This window comes from Rousettus aegyptiacus, unplaced genomic scaffold (genome assembly GCF_014176215.1).
Source record: "Rousettus aegyptiacus isolate mRouAeg1 unplaced genomic scaffold, mRouAeg1.p scaffold_m13_p_14, whole genome shotgun sequence".
NCBI classification, from domain to species: domain Eukaryota; kingdom Metazoa; phylum Chordata; class Mammalia; order Chiroptera; family Pteropodidae; genus Rousettus; species Rousettus aegyptiacus.
In genome coordinates this window covers 47,180,580-47,198,951 of record NW_023416289.1, presented here as the reverse complement: position 1 = coordinate 47,198,951, position 18,372 = coordinate 47,180,580, and the positions used below count along the sequence as shown (strand labels likewise).

General features: G+C 45.1%; 1 protein-coding gene across 6 annotated transcripts in view; it reads right to left on the bottom strand.

Moving 5' to 3' along the window:
• ZNF613 (zinc finger protein 613) overlaps positions 1–18,372 on the bottom strand; it is a 30,792-nt gene that overhangs the window by 10,431 nt on the left and 1,989 nt on the right. Inside the window, exons 1-4 of one of the 6 annotated variants that reach the window (XM_036232587.1) lie at positions 16,317–16,446; positions 3,356–3,564; positions 508–674; positions 156–299 (exon numbers count right to left, since the gene is read on the bottom strand). In XM_036232587.1, coding sequence (XP_036088480.1) covers positions 156–299; positions 508–541 — 178 coding nt within the window. In that variant the 5' untranslated portion in view covers positions 542–674; positions 3,356–3,564; positions 16,317–16,446. Of the gene's footprint in view, positions 1–155; positions 300–507; positions 675–3,355; positions 3,565–6,977; positions 7,032–16,316; positions 16,447–18,372 lie in introns of those variants that run through there. The other 5 variants (XM_016125580.2, XM_036232586.1, XM_016125576.2 and 2 more) reach the window with 5 other exon arrangements.

Below are 18,372 nucleotides of genomic sequence, written 5' to 3'. Positions count from 1 at the left end.
GATGTGTCCTCCTACACACCTAAAAGATTAAGAGCTCTCTGGTGAGAGATTGGCCGGGGCTCTGTTCACATGTCCTCAGAACCCTTCACAGCGGTAACACCTCTGAATGACTAGGACATGACTTCCGCAACCCTTGCTCATTCTCTCTCACTTACCTGGACAGATTCGACTGTGGACTTCATTTTCTACTGCCCATGGTTCTCCTTTTTCCAATCTGGAGAGAGCATCTGGCTTGCTAACTTGATACCCTGTTCGTGGGAAGTGACAGAAGAGGCAGGCTCTTTGAATTGGGCTGTGGTCTGCCAACATAGAAGAATGTTATAATTTAGGAACTATGTCATTTGTAGGACAGCAAAGTAAAGGTACATTACACCTTCTACTTTGGGACTAGAGAGGGTGCTGAGAATCTGCCACTTCAGAGCACCACACTCCAAAATTTTCAAAAGTTGAGAATAAAAAGACCACTGACTGAGGACTCTCTGAGTGACACCGGGCGGCTGTCCTCACCTACTGACACCAGGTTGCTGTAGTTCTCCAACATCACATCCCGGTACAGGTCCTTCTGATCGGGGTCGAGGAGCTGCCACTCCTCCCAGGTGAAGTCCACAGCCACGTCCTCCAGTGTCAGCGGTTCCTGTAATAACACGGTCCTGCTTAATCTGTTTCTATAGTTACTGAAAGAGAAGGAATATGGCGGAAGTTGTTCTGCTCGTTTCTACCATATAGGCTACATCTCTCTACTTAAGTATTTTTAATTTTTTTAAAACTAGGTTGTTACGGAGCCAAAATCTAACCATATTCAAGATCAACCCCTAGCAAAATATTCTGTAATCATGCAGTCAGCTATCATTCAACAAATACAAAATCTATTTAAGTCATTAAATTCTCTTGCTAAACTAGATTTCCAAAATATATCTGAAGCATTATTTTCCCCCTTCGGAAGTAGGCACATATTTGCCAGGCATTAAATATATTCTAGTATGTCAGGATTAATAAAATCTATTCCTACATTCACCATCAATCTTGATAACTATTATCAGAATGAACCATGAAAAAATCCAGAAAAAATGCTACATAATATTAAATTAGTATACTTTTATATGTTAGGAGGAATAAAAGCATCTTTCCAAAACATATCCAAAGAACAAGAGACTATTAAAAATCATTAAGAAGGCTAAAAAAGTAAATAGCAACTTTCAAAAAATACATAAACACAGTCACACGCCACACAAGCACACTTCAGTCAGTGATGGACTGCGTACACGACAGTGTTATATCATACAGCTCAGGTGAGCAGTAGCCTACACTGTTTAAGTTTGTGTAAGTGCACTCTACGGTGTTCGCACAATGAAGAAGTTGCTTAGTGACACATTTCGCAGAATATATCCCTATCATTAAGCAAAGCACGACTGTACATATATATAATTTATATTTATATTATCAGGTGAGTTCACAGTATATTAGATACACTGAAAAGATAATGAACTAGAAGGCAGATCTCAGAAGAAATTACTCAAAATGCAGTGAAAGGCCATAGCAATGGAATATGTAAGCGACAGAATCATAAACATACAGGCTACGATGAGGGCTGACATTTACCAATCCAGTTTATGAAAGAGTAAATATCTATCACACGGGAAGGCACTACCCAAAGGTCTAAGGGCTGAGACAGATACATCTGTAAATATCTATATAGACATAGATATAAACACAGGTACAGTGACAGGAAGTACACACTACTGCCCACTTGTCACACTGTACTAGGGGATTAGGAAAGAAGCATAAAGAGTATCTTACTTTTTTACTACATGTGCTTTGTAATCACTGAAGTTTCAAAAATGTATCCACTGCAACAACATGGATGGACGTAGAAGGTACTATGCTAAGTGAAATAAGTCAGACAGAGGAAGACAAATACTATGATTTCGCTTGTACACAGAATTTAAAGAACAAAATAAATGAACAAATAAAGCAGAAACAGACTCATAGATACGGAGAACAAAACTGATGGTTGCCAGAGAGAAGGGGACTGGGGGACTGAGTGAAAAAAACGAAGGAATTGAGAAGTACGAATTGGTAGTTATGAAAGAGACACGGGGATATAAATAAAAAACAGCGTAGAGAATACAGTCGATAATATCGTAACAACTATGTGTGGTGCCAGGTGGGTACTGGACTTATCAGGAGGATTGCTTTGTAAATTATATAAATGTCTAACCACTGCGCTGTAATATAAAATAGTACTAAATGTCGACTGTAATTGAAAAGTAAGATTTAAGAAAAATTGAGTAAAACAGAAAATTAATTAATTAATTAATTAATTAAACAAAAAATGTAGCCTACGGCCATGCCACCCTGAACTTGCCTGAAGTCGCCAGATCTCAGAAGATAAGGAGGGTTGGACCTGGTTAGTACTTGGATGGAAGAGCACCTAGGAATACTAGGTACTGTAGGTATTTAAAAAAAAAAAAAATAATAATAATAATAATAAAATAATGTTTAAATAAATACCCCGTCCCCCAAAAAATGTATCCACACACGTTCGAATAAATTTTCATAGGCAATAAAAGAAGCAGTAGGAATTGGCTTTGAAAACAGGAAAGGAGACTGTTGTTTTAGAGAGGGGACATTCTAAAGTATATCCTCTGGGATCCCACTGACCTTGGCAGATAACAGTACTTTCAAGTCCCTACTTCCAACCCTGAACTCAAAAACCAGTTCGACCACCTATTCACACAGGACCATTGATGTCATGTAATCCTTCCATTTTCTTAGATTATGTAGGTTTTGTTTCTAGATCAACCCTGGCCATGGCAAGGCTGGGTCCATGGGTCACCCTACTACGGTACCATGAAAAACTGTTCCTGCTGAGATCTCATACTCTATGCTCAAAGAAGTCCCTGAGGAGCCCTGCTGTGGCATTTATGAGAAAGCTGAAGTTAAGGACACTGTCTACCACCTTTAGAAGAAACAACAACAAAAAATGCCCTATCGCCTAAGTGTCAGGAAACATTTACATCTTCTAAGGAACTGGTGTGCTTTCTCCTCAGAGTCAGTACACAGCCTATCATCATCATGATCATCTCTGGTTGTGGAAGCTGTCAGAGAGATCACACAGAAGGTGACAACTAATATAACCCATAGGATGCTCCAGCCACATGATGTTCCAACATTAGTCACTTAGTGCAGATTCCAGAAACAATAAATTCCTGATCCTACTTTGCCTTGATGTTGGAATCTAAATTTATTCATGCACAAATCCTACTTTACCAATTTAAACTTTTCTCTTTAATTTAATCGTGTTCGATTGCTTCTGAAATCAAACACAGAATGAATGAAACAAACTAAAAGTCACCTGGGCTTGAATCATTTTCTTCTGTTATTGGGTAATGGCCACTAATGAGGACGGTGTGTCTTTAGTCTCTTCTTAAACCACCTTAAATCTCTGATTAGAAATCTTAAGTCTCCAGTTAGTGGTGTCCCCACAAATGACAACATTCAGGTCCTGAAATCTTTTCCTCACTTCAATCGATGTATCTGGATCCTGGAGCCAGGACCTGTGGGCTGAAAAGTAAATTCACTTTGAGTGGACATTTTCTCTGGGCCCAGATGTTGTCACTGCTGTCACTAACCTGATTTCGAGGCCATCTGTTCCTTTATTTGAGGCTCCAGAGACTCTGGAGAAATTAAACATAAGATTCTGAAATGCGTAGGTGGAGTATATTATTCTTCTTAAAGTGGAAGTAGAATGACTGGGAAAGGGAAGATAGAAAAGCAGATGTCCCTGTAGCAGGAGACTTCTCACACAGATCAGCTTTTGCAAAGAAAACAGAAAAAGTGAGGACCTGGACATCTATTTCTTAGAAACTCTATGTGCTCATGTTCCGGTTCAGAAATCTTTGTACACGTCACATGTAAATATACCTCAGTGTGAAGACAAATGTACCTAAGCCAAGTATTACCTAATAGACCTTTTTCACTAATCATTATGTAAAAGAAACAAAGGAAAATCAATAGAAAAAAATTAAAGCATATAGACCAAGCCTATTACTTGTCGGTATATACACACTTAGTAATAAGTAGAAAAACACGTGTTACATAAAACAAGTTCAAGAAAGTGGTTATCTATGGGGAAGGAAAGGGAGTGGGCTAGGGGATATTGTGGAGAGTGGACTGTAAGGTGACAAAGCCATGATAAGATGTGGCTTTGGGGAAGTAGAAGAAACAATGGTATTATGCCCAAGGGAAATGGCTTATGCCAGCGATTGTATGTTCTTCTATAAAAGCACCTTGCAAAAATCAAACTGAGTCACTGTTCCACCATCAGTGGACAGCTGACCTCCTAATTCCATTTTTCTGTCTTCTTTCTTTTAAAAATCTCCCACTGTTCCCACTTAGGTTTATTTTCCAGGGCTGTGCTGGAGGTGGCGGTATTTAGCACTTGCTAAACGCGACAGATATCACGTAAGTTGCACCTGCATCAGTTTACAAAAGTACCAGTGAGATAGATAGATAGATAGATAGATAGATAGATAGATATCAGAGTAGGCAGCTCCAAAGGCCCATCCCACCACAGCATCAAAAAAAAATCAAGTGAAAACTGTCAGCATAAAAAAAAGGAAAATCTTGGTCAGAATTCTGAAAAGCAGTCAAAAAAGCAGCAACAGAATGAGCACAGAATCAAAAAAAAAAGAAAAGAAAAATAAAAAAGACAAAGACAGAAAGAAAGAGAGAGAAAGAAAGAAAGAAAGAAAGAAAGAAAGAAAGAAAGAAAGAAAGAAAGAAAGAAAAAAAGGAAGACTTAAAAACCACAGGAAAGCTCTGTGCCAATTTGGTGGTTATCATAAAGACATAAAGATGGCAGTTATCCTTCCCAGTGTGGGACCCAGTGTGGAAGGCCCAGAGCAGACTTTATTCAGAAAGAACTGAGTCTGTCTGTTCCAACCTGTCTGGGGCCAAGCTGAAGAACTGAGGCAACGTGCTCATCTCTGTTCCACCGAATCTGGAACTCACTCAGGGAGAAACAGCAGCAGGCATTTCTCAAAAGCATTGTAAGGAGAACGAACCTGCAGCAGCCTGGAGCAAAAGACTACAGCTGACGCACAGCTGAAAGTTCACAGGAAAAGCTGGGAAAAGAATTTCTTTGGGAAATCAGGCCACCCAAGAGCATCGGTCAACGGTCAACTGTATAAAGCCATGTTCATGTACAGGGCGGACGCCTACTCAGAAGAGATCCAAGAAGACCCTAAGCTTTTCTGCTGGGTGACCCCTACACTCTGTTCAAGCAGGAGATGAAGGCTAAGGTAGAGGTGTAAACAGCCTGGATAAGCACTGAAGGAGCACGCAACCATGAACCATGAACCATGACACACAACCATGAACACATCATACTAAGCGAAAGAAGCATAACGCAAAGGTTAACATATCGTGCAATTCCACCATAAGAAATACTGAGAATAGGTAAATGCCAGAGTCTGGGGGAAGGAAGAATGTAGAGTGACTGCCTAATGGGTGCAGGACTTGCTTTTGGGGTGATAAAAACGTTCTGGGACCAGACAGGTTGCACAATATTATGAATGTGCTAAAAGCTGCTAAATTGTTGACTTTGAATTGTGGATTTTAAGTTTTGTGAATCTCACTTCAATACAAAAAATCAAATACATCTGACATATGTCCAGTGAAGTGATATAAGTAATTTTTCCAAAGCTGAGAGCAAGACATGGGCAGTATCACCAGCATTATCTACAACTATTCTTGACATGCAACCCCACTAACTTGATATAGAATCGAGTAAGAATAATCAACATTAGAGAAGAGGAAACAAATTATAAGAAGTTCCCCAATACGAATAAGCAAAAGTAAGAGTTTCAAAGATTTGAGTGAACATAGATCAAAACTAAGTTTTAAGTTACTTGAATAATTACAGAATTTAGATCTAAAAATTGATAACATTCCAAAACACACACTTCTTATAGCAATACACATTGACCGAATATTTTGAGGGAATAGTTTACTATTTTGTACTGAATACTTTCAAAGAAGTATTAGAATCCAAAAATCTGCCTCTAGGAATTTTTGCGACGAAAATAATGGCATACACGTCAAAGTTGATGTAAAAGTATTATTTAGGTCTATTAACAGGCTTAATTGAAGGAAGAAAAATATACACACCTAACAAAATACTACGCAGCTATTAAAAATGCTAACAATCTATTTACTGAAAAGATGTCTGCCTCAAAGTTCTGTATCACGTAAGCACATAAAAGGTATTCAGAGAAATGCATATCGAAACCACAAATGAGCTATGGCTTCACACCCTCAGAACAGCTTTAATAAAAACATGAAAATAACACGTGTTGGTGAGTATGTGTGAAACCCTCATACGATGCTGATAGAAATGTAACATCGGGAAAACAGTCTAGTAATTCCTTAAATGATTAATCACATTTATGATCGAGCAATTTCACTCCAGGTTTTTATCCAGAAGTAAAAGGACGTCCAGACAGGGCCCAAGCCCTGATCGCTCACTGACTTTGAATCCTTGATCTCCACATGTCAGGAGCCATCTTAAGACTAGAGGTCCGCCATTATAAATTACCAGGAAGGTCACGTAGCCAGAAAGAACTTGTTCTTCTTTTTGCATAAGTCACTCAGCACCTTCTAACTAAGCAACGGGAAGCCGCAATAACCGCAGGACAGAACGACGCTGATACCAGCTGGCCAATCAGATCATGCCATATACTCCTCTTTCCCTAATCAGCCCTACCCCTTTCTCTTATTTCCTGTATAAAAGCAACTGCTGCTCAGAATAAAATTTGAGGCTTGATCAGAACACTGTCTTGCCTCCACTCTTTTCTCTCGTCCGTGTTACCCCTCTTTTCTTTAGGTTGGGTTCTCCTCGGTTCTCCCACCAAATAACCGGTCCCGCGGGCGGGACAAGTGGCGCCCAACGTGGGGCTCGAGTGCAGAACCCTTACCCAGGCGGACTACGAAATAACAGAGGCTGCAGCTCGTTAAGGAGAAGTTTTTCAGAGAAGACTGCCTTTCACCGCTCATGGAAGGTCCTCGTCTTCGGCTCACCGGAGATCGCCGTCTTCGGTGAGTGTTCATCCGCCTTAGTTTAGTTTCAACACGGACTGCTAGGATCATAAGTAACAAATTTTAAACGGGGAAAAGAGTTGAGCATAACTCCCTCTGTCTTCTCTAGGTCCTCTTGTCTTTTCCTTTTTTTTTTCAAAGGATTTGGGACTTTTCTCTCTAGCCCGCTTCTCGGCACAAGCCGTCCACCCCCGAGGTTAGAGGCTGCTTTTTCTGAGTTGGGAAAATACAGTGTGTCAGTCGACTTTAAGGCAGAAGTCGTCCACTCAGAGGGCATCCCGGTCGTAGACCTCTCCCTCCGCCCTGGAGAGAGCTGTAGGTCTGCGATTCGCCTCTTGAGAAGCCGTGTTGGCGGATTGTACCAACCGACTGCCCACGTCGAGACCTCTGGTATAATCCCTCCTCTGCCGCCTCTGTAAAAGAGCCTTGTCTATGCCCAAAGGCACAGCCGGCGGGACGTCCGTAGGCATCGCACCCCAGGGGGTCCGTGTTAGCGGATTGTACTAACCGGCTGCCCACGCGGGAGAGAAGTTAAGTTCCCTTCTCCTCCTTTTTGCCTTGATACCTATGTTCACTTCCTCAGTTCCTATCCCTCTTTCTTTTTAGATAAATAAAACAAAAAGATGGGACAAACCTTGTCCAGAGAAGCACTATTCATAAAAGACTTAAAACGCTCATTCAAGGAACGAGGAATCCGAGTAAAAAAGAAGGATTTAGTCAAATTTTTTCTCTTCATTGATGAAGTCTGTCCCTGGTTCATAGTAAATGGCCCCGAAATCCATCCAAAAAAATGGCAAAAGGTAGGCAGAGACTTAAACGATAAGTTACAAAAGGAAGGCCCTGATGCCGTCCCCGTCGCTGCTTTCTCTTATTGGGGACTAATTCGAGATATTGTAGAAACCGCCTCCGATGACCCCGAAAAACGACAACTCTTGTCAGTAGCGGAGTACTGCCTTAAACCGCTGTCTCGCTCAGCATCCGTTGCTTCTCTTCCCACTGAGAAGCCCCCCTCTAGATGTCCCTCAGTCGTTATAGACATGAGCGATCCCTCTCCAACTAAAGGCATATACCCTTCTTTGCCCACAGAACATCCCCCTTCTCCTAAAAGTCCTCTTACCAATCCCTTACTGACTAAAAGACCACTCAATGACCCCTTAGATCCTGGTGATGCCGCCACCTTAGAAGATGAGGCCGTACGATATCGTAACCCAGATTGGCCTTCTACTTGGCTCCCACCCTACAATCCACAGTTCTGTGCGCCTGTTCTGCCATTCCCCGCCTCCAACGGCAACAACCTTTCACAAACCAAAGATAAGCTTGCTGCACAGATGGCCGAGATAGAGAGCAAACTAGCCTCCCTTCAGGCTGCTTTACAAGAGACTGTCCTTACCGCCCAACGCTTGCCCATAAAACCCTCCAAAAACCCCAAACCAAAGACCCTCACCTTCCCTGTCATCACCCGATCCCAACGACCTGAATCTCCCACCTCTAACACCGCTGATCCCCCTGATGCCCCTGAAGGTGGAGAGGACACTGCTGACAATAATGATGAAGAAGAAAGCAGTGACGACGAACTCCCTCCCCCCGCCCCGGAGCATAGAGAGTTCCATAAATTACAGTTCAAAAACTTAAAAGAACTAAATACAGCTGTCAGGACTTATGGACCTAATGCTCCTTACACCTTATCTGTCCTCGAAACACTGTCTCGAGGGGGACACCTTCTCCCTTGTGAATGGCTCCGCATAGTCCAGGCTGTCCTCACCCGTGGCCAATATCTAACTTGGCGGGCTGATTTCTGTGACCGCTGCCAGACTATAGCCGCTAATAATCTTAAAAATTCCCGCTCTCACTCTTGGACCTTTGAAAAACTTACTGGTCAGGGGACATATGCCACTGAAGAGCGACAACGAAATCTCCCTATTGGACTCCTTTCTCAGACACATAATGCCGCTCTTGGGGCCTGGAGAACTCTTCCTAGTTCTGGCACCCCCACCACACCACTCACCAAGGTTATCCAAGGTCCCCAGGAAGATTACAGTGAATTTGTCAGTCGCCTTCTAGAGGCTGCTGAGCGCGCTCTAGGAAGCGACGCCGCTAATGACAGGTTAGTCAAACAATTGGCTTTTGAAAATGCTAACGCCTCCTGCCGAGCCGTCCTCAGGGGTAAGACCCGGGACAAGACGCTCGATGAAATGCTTCGCTTGTGCCGAGACGTTGATCCATTTACTTCCAAGGTATCTCAGGCCATTCATCTAGTGGTTGGTGCTGCAATCCAGGCCAACCCTGGCCAACAAAAAAATTGTTTCAAATGCGGTCAGCCAGGGCACTTTGCCCGTCAATGCCACGGTTCCCATGACAAACCCAGGGTTCAGGGCCCTTATAATAAAGGACCTTCTCCTCCCTCGACACCTTGCCCTGTTTGCAAAAAGGGCCGACACTGGGCTAGAGACTGCCGCTCCACCACCGACATACTCGGTAACCCCATCACTCACCAGCAGGGAAACGGGCAGAGGGGCCAGCCCCGGGCCCCTCAGCCAATCCCTTTTCTCAGGGCCTCGGGGAACAGCCAGATAGAACAAACTCAGCCCCTACCCACCTTTCCCCAAAATCAGTCCATTCCCTTTACAGGGCCACCCCAGGAAGCGCAGGACTGGACCTCTGTGCCTCCTCCGACATCATATTAGAGCCCGATAGCGGGACTCAGGTGATCCCCACAGGCGTTTTTGGGCCCCCTCCCCCTAAAACATTTTTTCTTATCCTTGGAAGGGCCTCCTCTACCTTGCAGGGCATCACCATTTTTCCCTCTATTGTTGACAGTGATTATTCCGGGGAGATAAAGATATTAGCCAGTAGCTCCAGAGGCCCACTTTATATACACCAAGGTCAACGCCTTGCTCAGGCTCTACCCCTACCCCTCGACACATCTAATCCTTCCCTAGGGCCTTCCCGAGGGGCGTCTACGCCTGGTTCCTCTGATATTTTTTGGATCCAACAACTTTCTCGAGAACGCCCATACCTCACACTCAAAATCAATGGCAAAAAATTCAAAGGCATCCTTGACACGGGCGCTGACTCTACAGTGCTTGCAAAGGCCTCCTGGCCTTCTTCCTGGCCTTGCCAGCCCTCTCTTACTCATCTTCAAGGCATAGGACACTCTCAAAACACCTTACAAAGCTCTCAACTCCTCACCTGGGAAGACCCTGATGGAAACACTGGTCAGGTCTGCCCCTTTATTGTCCCCGGGCTTCCCGTGAATCTGTGGGGTCGCGACATATTGAGCCAGATGGGAGTTTTAATGTTCAGTCCCTCAGCTACCGTTACTCACCAAATGCTAAACCAAGGGTTCATCCCGGGCAAGGGCCTTGGAAAAAATAATCAGGGTATTACCGTTCCCATAGAGGCCGAACACAGGGCCCCACGGACAGGCTTAGGGTACGACATCAAAAATTTTTCGTGAGGGCCGTTGCTCCCCCTGCACTCCAGGCAGATAAAATCACGTGGAAGAGCAACCACCCTGTCTGGATCGATCAATGGCCCTTGCCCCGTCATAAACTTTCAGCGGCCACACAGTTAGTGCAGGAACAGTTAGATGCTGGCCACATTGAACCATCTACCTCCCCTTGGAACACTCCCATCTTTGTTATACAAAAGAAAGGGGGTAAATGGAGACTTCTTCAAGATCTCAGAGAAATCAATAAGACCATGGTTCCCATGGGGGCGCTCCAACCAGGGCTGCCGTCCCCCGTTGCAATACCTGCAGGATATCATAAGATAGTCATAGATCTAAAAGACTGTTTTTTCTGTATCCCTTTACATCCGGAGGACAGAAAACGTTTCGCCTTTAGCCTCCTAGTTGTTAACTGCATAGGACCCTCCCCAAGATTTCAATGGAAGGTTTTGCCTCAGGGTATGGCAAACAGTCCTACCCTTTGTCAAAAATTTGTTGCCCAGGCCATTGATCCGTTTCGCCTTACACATCCCGACCTATACATTGTCCATTATATGGATGATATTCTCCTGGCAGGCTCTGATATTGCCATCTTGCTTGATACCAGCCATAAATTAGTTGATGCTCTTCAAGATCTAGGACTACAGATTTCCCCAGAAAAGGTCCAATTACAGCCCCCTTTCCTCTTCTTAGGTTTCGAGTTACACCCCTCTAAGGTCCTTTCACAAAAGGTTGAATTGAGAAAAGACTCTTTACAGACCCTCAATGATTTCCAACGCCTGTTAGGTGATATCAACTGGCTTCGCCCATATCTAAAGTTGACCACCGGAGATTTAAAGCCCCTCTTTGACATTCTCCGAGGAGATCCTGATCCCTCTTCTCCACGCACCCTGACGCCTGAGGCAGCCTCGGCCTTAAACTTAGTTGAAAAGGCCATTTTAAATCAAAATATCTCATACTATTCCCCTGCCTGTGCCCTGTGGCTACTAATTCTTCCCACAACCTTCACGCCTACGGGTGTCCTGTGGCAAAACAAACCCCTATATTGGCTTCATCTGCCAGCTACTCCTTCTAAGATACTCCCTGTCTACCCTTCTCTTATCGCACAAATACTTAAAATGGGGCGCGAAAGCTCCCTAAAGCTTTTTAACAAAGACCCTGACATCATTGTTGTGCCCTATGAAGCAGCTCAGGTCAAATGGCTACTACAAACATCAGATGAATGGGCTGTCAATTGTATTTCATTTCAAGGAAAGATAGATAATCATTACCCTGCTGACAAACTCATACAATTCCTTAAAAACCAGGCTGTAGTTTTCCCTTCCCTGACCAAGAGCCGTCCTATTCCACAAGCTCCTTCTGTTTTCACAGATGGCTCCTCTTCAGGAATTGCTGCCTTTAGTATTAATGGACAGCTTACTAAGATCAGGACCGACTACTTGTCCGCACAGCTTGTAGAACTTTTTGCAGTTGTTCAAGTCTTCAAGACTCTCCCTAATAGTCCTTTTAATTTGTTCACCGATAGTGCTTATATAAGTCAATCAGTTCCCCTTCTGGAGACCGTCCCTTTTATTCGACCCTCCACTAATGCCTCCCCCTTGTTCTCAGAACTCCAAAACCTCATCCTCGCCAGATCTCATCCCTTTTTTATAGGGCACATCCGTGCTCACTCAGGTCTCCCTGGCCCCCTAAGTACTGGTAATGATCTTGTTGATAGAGCCTCTCGAGAAGTTTCCAACCTTGTTATGGCTATATCTTCTACTGACCCCATTCAACAAGCTCAACAGGCTCATCAGATACACCACCTAAATGCCCGGACTCTTCGCCTTTTATTCTCCATTACTAGGGAACAGGCACGCCAAATAGTGCGCCAATGTCAGGGGTGTCTTACTCTACTACCTGAACCCCATCTTGGCGTCAATCCTCGCGGCCTTACTCCTGGAGAACTGTGGCAAATGGATGTTACTCATTTCAGCCCTTTTGGTAAACTGAAATATATACATGTTTCTATAGATACCTTCAGTGGCTTTCTCTGTGCAACCCTACAGTCTGGAGAAGCCACCAAACATGTTATCAGTCATATGATTTCATGCCTTGCCTTTCTACCATTACCTAAAACTCTCAAGACTGATAACGGCCCAGGCTACACCAGTACTTCCTTTAAACAATTTTGTGCTCAACTAAATATCAAACATATTACAGGCATTCCGTACAACCCCCAGGGCCAGGGCATTGTTGAAAGAGCACACCAGACTTTGAAGAATATGCTTACAAAACTTCAACACTCCAAAGGTATCCTATACCCCCCACACAACAATAATAAGACTTTGCTAAATCATGCCCTTTTTGTCCTTAATTTCCTGACACTCGACAATGATGGAAAGTCTGCAGCCGACCGATTTTGGCACCCTACTACTGCAAACTCTTATGCACAAGCCCTGTGGAAAGATCCTCTGACATCAAAATGGAATGGTCCCGACCCCGTCCTTATCTGGGGCAAGGGACATGCATGTATCTATGATTCTAAAACACAAAATGCCCGATGGCTGCCTGGGAGGCTAATAAAACTCATCGACCCACCAGGGGAACTGCCCCCTGAGAAAAATGTATAAATGTGTTCTTTTCCAGGTACTTTACAAAAATGTCTCCATTCTCTGCGATATGGCTCGCCATCTTTGGGGCACTCCAAACCGTAAGCGCCTCCTCAAGCTACACACTCTACAACTTCACCTGGATCATCAGAAATCAGGCAGGAGATATTGTCAACACCTCTTCTTCCCTAGCCCCCCAACCACAGAAAGCCTCCCTTCAAGTAGATCTTTGCCAACTGGCAGCTGGAGGGGACCCTTTATGGGGACTTGCCACAGATTTCCTCCCGCTAGTCAAGGCACCCAATAATTCGGACCATTATCACACCGTTCCAACCTGCGATTCCCCTTGGGGTCGCACTTCTCTTTGGCTGCAACAAGGGGGATACTATGTCTGTCCCGGCGCTCATAGGCCGCGAGGGTTAGATTATAAATGTGGTCTCCAGGCTGATTATTATTGTGCCTCTTGGGGCTGTGAAACCACTGGAGATGTAAGCTGGAAGCCTGCCTCTGACAAGTTCATACAAGTAAAGAGGCTTAATCCTCCCTCTCCTGAAAATGATCTAAACAACATCCCGACATCAGTCTATAAAGCCTGTAGCGACCCAGGGTGGTGCAACCCCCTCCAAATATCTATCATTAAGGCCGACCTGAATGATTGGCAAACCACCCGGAAAAGACATTGGGGCATTCGTGGCTATTTTTCAGGGAAAGATAAAGGAATGCTTTTCTCTATTGAACTTTCTAAAGAAAGTCCCAACCGAAATGCGGCTTACCTGGGACCTAACCCAGTCCTGTGCCAATCCAAAATAGAAGGCACTGCTCCAAAACCTAAACGCTCTGCTCCTAAGCTTACAGCCACACCCCAGCCCAGCCATAAAAAAACCACCCCTTTTCAGCCTACCATCCTGCCTGGGCCTCCTGATTCTTCACAACTTATAGTTGACTTGATTAATGCCTCATTAGAGGCTCTCAGAGACAAAAACAGCACAGCCCATCAAGAATGTTGGATTTGCTTCTCGCCTATCCCTCCTTTTTATGAAGGCACAGCGACCCTTGAACCTCCCCTTTTTACAAATGATAGCGGTGCTTTGTTACATACTCAAGACCCCTTTACAGCCCTCACCTTAACATCTATCTCCGGCTTAGGCCTCTGTCTCATAGGACCAGCAATGCGTCCCCCGACCAGCCTAATTCCCATATGTAACCAAACCATGACAATCAATCACACATTCTCATATGTGCTTGCTGCTAGTGGCACTTATTTTGCTTGCTCCTCTGGCTTAACCCCATACGTTTTTACATCCCACTTTTTGACCTCTCGCGATTACTGCGTAGTTGTTGTTTTATTCCCCCGATTTTTTCTCCACGACCCTAATACTTTCCTTCAATTCATAGATCCAGATGCCACGTCTCGTAACAAGCGTGAGCCTCTCACTGCTATCACCCTTTCTGTCTTGTTAGGTGTCAGTGCCATAGGAGCAGGCACTGGCATTGCTTCCTTAGTCACTTCCAACAACCAATACTTACAACTTCAATCTCTTATTGACAAAGACCTTAATAACCTCAGAGAAGGAATACAAGACCTAAAAGACTCTGTAGCGTCCCTCTCAGAGGTAGTTTTGCAAAACAGAAGAGGGCTTGATCTCCTCTTCCTCAAAGAAGGGGGCCTTTGCGTGGCCCTCAGAGAAGAATGCTGTTTTTATTCTGATAAGACAGGCCTTGTGCAAAATAGCCTTGACAAGGTAAAAAAGAGTCTAGAAAATAGAAAAAGAGCTAGAGAACAACAAGAGTCTTGGTACCAAAACTGGTTCTCTGCCTCCCCTTGGCTTACCACCTTGCTACCTAGCCTTTTAGGACCTTTTGTAGGCATTTTCTTACTAATCTCATTTGGGCCTTGGGCATTTAATCGTCTTACAACCTTTATCAAAGACCAGGTTGACAATGCAATCAAAAGACCGTTAGAAGTCCATTACCATCGCCTTGCCTCCCAGGAGCCGGTTGACAGCTACAATCAAGAACCGCCCACCGCGCCTGTTGGTCTGCAGTTCTCCTTCCTCGATGAAGAAATGAACCTTCCCTGGTATAGCAGAATATGGCGCTTTATCCGTAGGACCTAGCTCCCGCCCTTCGGGGACGGCCTGGTAACTGGAGACAGGCCCGCCTCTTCCGATATAAAACAAGAGGCCTGGGCACCGAGCTGAGTGCAACGTCTAATAGTGCAAGGGAAGGTCCTTACCTGACCTGCTCCAGAATTCCCTGAGAGCATGCCTGGCTACCTAGAGGTTAGCTGACATCACTCTGCCACTCCCAGCCTTCGGGAGGAGTCAGGCCACTGCTCCCTCACTCGGTTAAAGCTCACCCCCAAGACGCAGAGGCTGGTAGTCAAAGACGGGTAAGAATCCCTCAGGGCTGGGACCAACCTAAGACAGGGCATGATTGCATGACTTTCATGTGCCGATGACGGGTAAGGCCCAGACTGGTGAGGGGTCGCCTAAGACAGGCACAGTCTATCTGCGCCTCAGCAAAAAAGGCTTTGGCATTTTAAGAAGTAAAAAAGGGGGAGATGTCAGGAGCCATCTTAAGACTAGAGGTCCGCCATTATAAATTACCAGGAAGGTCACGTAGCCAGAAAGAACTTGTTCTTCTTTTTGCATAAGTCACTCAGCACCTTCTAACTAAGCAACGGGAAGCCGCAATAACCGCAGGACAGAACGACGCTGATACCAGCTGGCCAATCAGATCATGCCATATACTCCTCTTTCCCTAATCAGCCCTACCCCTTTCTCTTATTTCCTGTATAAAAGCAACTGCTGCTCAGAATAAAATTTGAGGCTTGATCAGAACACTGTCTTGCCTCCACTCTTTTCTCTCGTCCGTGTTACCCCTCTTTTCTTTAGGTTGGGTTCTCCTCGGTTCTCCCACCAAATAACCGGTCCCGCGGGCGGGACATCCACAGGCCTTTTGAACCTGGCAACTAGAATCCCTCCGCGGCAGAGGCACCCCAGCCAAAAGCGCCCCAGCCAAAAACGCCCCAGCCAAAGGCACCCCAGCCAAAGGCACCCCAGCCAAAAGCGCCCTAGCCAAAAGCACTCCAGCCAAAGGCACCCCAGCCACCGACTCCCGCTTGCTTCTCCTCCTCCCACGGTCCCACGGCTCCCCCCACATGGCCACCCAGACACCTGAGTCCTCTCATTCCGTTCCACGGAGCACGCCACACAGAATTTTCCCAAAAAGGCCACCGCAGTCTTCTGAAACCTGCATTTCCGTGAGTTGATTTCCTCGCGCGTCCTCGGCCCACGTCCGCGCCAGCCTACGTATGCCGGCAGGAAAGGGTTGGAGTCGCCACCGCGGCTCACGATCGCCGGAATTTCCGGTGGTTCCGCGAAGGAAATAGGTCTGCGCCCATCACGGATCTAGGGGGCAGCCATCTTGCCACGCTAGACGTACAGATGACAAAAGGTCCGTTTTTGTTCGAATACGCAGAGAAGGCTCCGAAACTTCCTAATTTCCTGGCGACTTGAAATCCTACGCCGCAAACCGCATTGATTTTAAGAAGCTCAAGGACACATAAGAGATAGAAGGCGTGGGCTCCGTTCACTCCAGCAGGCCGGGGAGAAAAGTAATCCAGTTTGCATAAACCAAGATTTGGAAAGGACACTGTGGGCGCAGCCATCTTAGAAGATAGATGTCCGTACAAAACAAAAACATGACTTTTTAGGGAAGGAAAAAGAGCAAACGTACAGATCGGAAGGCAAATACCCCCTGAGACTGCCTCTGGCTAAATGTGGAGGGCAAGAGGAAGATTTTGGTGATAGAAAAGGGTCTTCTACTCACATGGAAAACAAAAACAAGAACAACAACAGCAAAAAAAAAAAGAAAAAAAAACACGTAAACCTAGCTTGCCTTTGGCTTGTGACATGGTTACCACCAGAGGGGTGGGAGTGGGGGGCTTTAGGTGGGGGTGGGTAGCATTATTCATTCTCTTTGACGTGACAATTCCAATTCTAATAATTTCACTAGAAATTATATGTGAAAATAGAGTTGAGATAAAGTCTGTACAGAAATTTCTACTAACAATTTCTGGTCTTCTTTTCCTCCCCATTTCACCATATTCCACCTAGGTCAGGAACATTGGCTCTCTCGCTAGCTCTGTCCTCCCACTAGCCCCCTCACCCTTGACCCTGGAGCTGTCACCTTACCCGCACCACCAATCCTGGCTGGAGAAGATATTGTTGCAGAACTGTTGCGAAACAAGACCAGTGAGAAACCAAATACCACTCAGAGAGTTGGAAACTCAGGTTTATTACGCAGTGCCAGAAGAGCTAGCGCTCTGAAGATCTGGGCCCCGAGCTTAGGGGTAACCTTACTTTTATAGGGCTTAACAGGCAAAGACAATAAATCTGTTCTTAACAAGCAAAGGCAATACATCTGTTATCTAGACAGAACCAGCAAAGGGGAGGGTAAGTCTTCAGTTGATCTCAAAATCACTCTGCCCTTTGGCCTATGCAGCAAGCATGTCTACAGAAGCAGAAGAAAGAGATGATTACAGAGTTAGCCATTTGAGTGGGAAATACCTCTTCATCCTCCCATTTTAATGTCCTTTAAATTCTTATAGGGCATCAACCTCCTGATCCTCCTGGCCAGCAGCTGGTTTAAGGGTGGTCTTGATGTCACAGCCATCTGTAACTTCATGGATTCTATGCATGAGGAGACAAACTTGACAAGACAGTTCAGGGTACAGGGACCAAATAAGAGCTATGAAGAGCATGAGGAGAGGACCTGCAAGTGGGAGAAGCCAGGATCTCCAACTCCATATTCTGGACAAGGGCCCCATGATACATTTAATTGTTGGCAGATTAGGGTGGACCCCTTCTAGGATAGGATGACCTTGGTGTTTTGCAGGCAGACCCAGAAACCCCCTAACTAATTTTCCTGCCTAACTCTTTTCTAAGAGCCATGAATCACCTTGTTATTAGTATGGATGTTTAGGGACAGGAGGTTTCTTCTTCCATATATGCTTCCTGCTGAGATGGGTCATAGTCCCTGCCTACTGGGGTTTCATGAAGCTCTTTCCCTTTCTGCCTTAATCAGGATGGAGTCTTGGGTTTCCTGCTAAAGTGTAACCTCAGTCCCTAGACAAGAAACTTCCTTCTCTGCCCTGTCTCAGTTATTGGACACCTTAAAGACCTTTATCACCAAGGCAGCCTGTGAGGCTGGAGTCTAGGCCCCAACTTT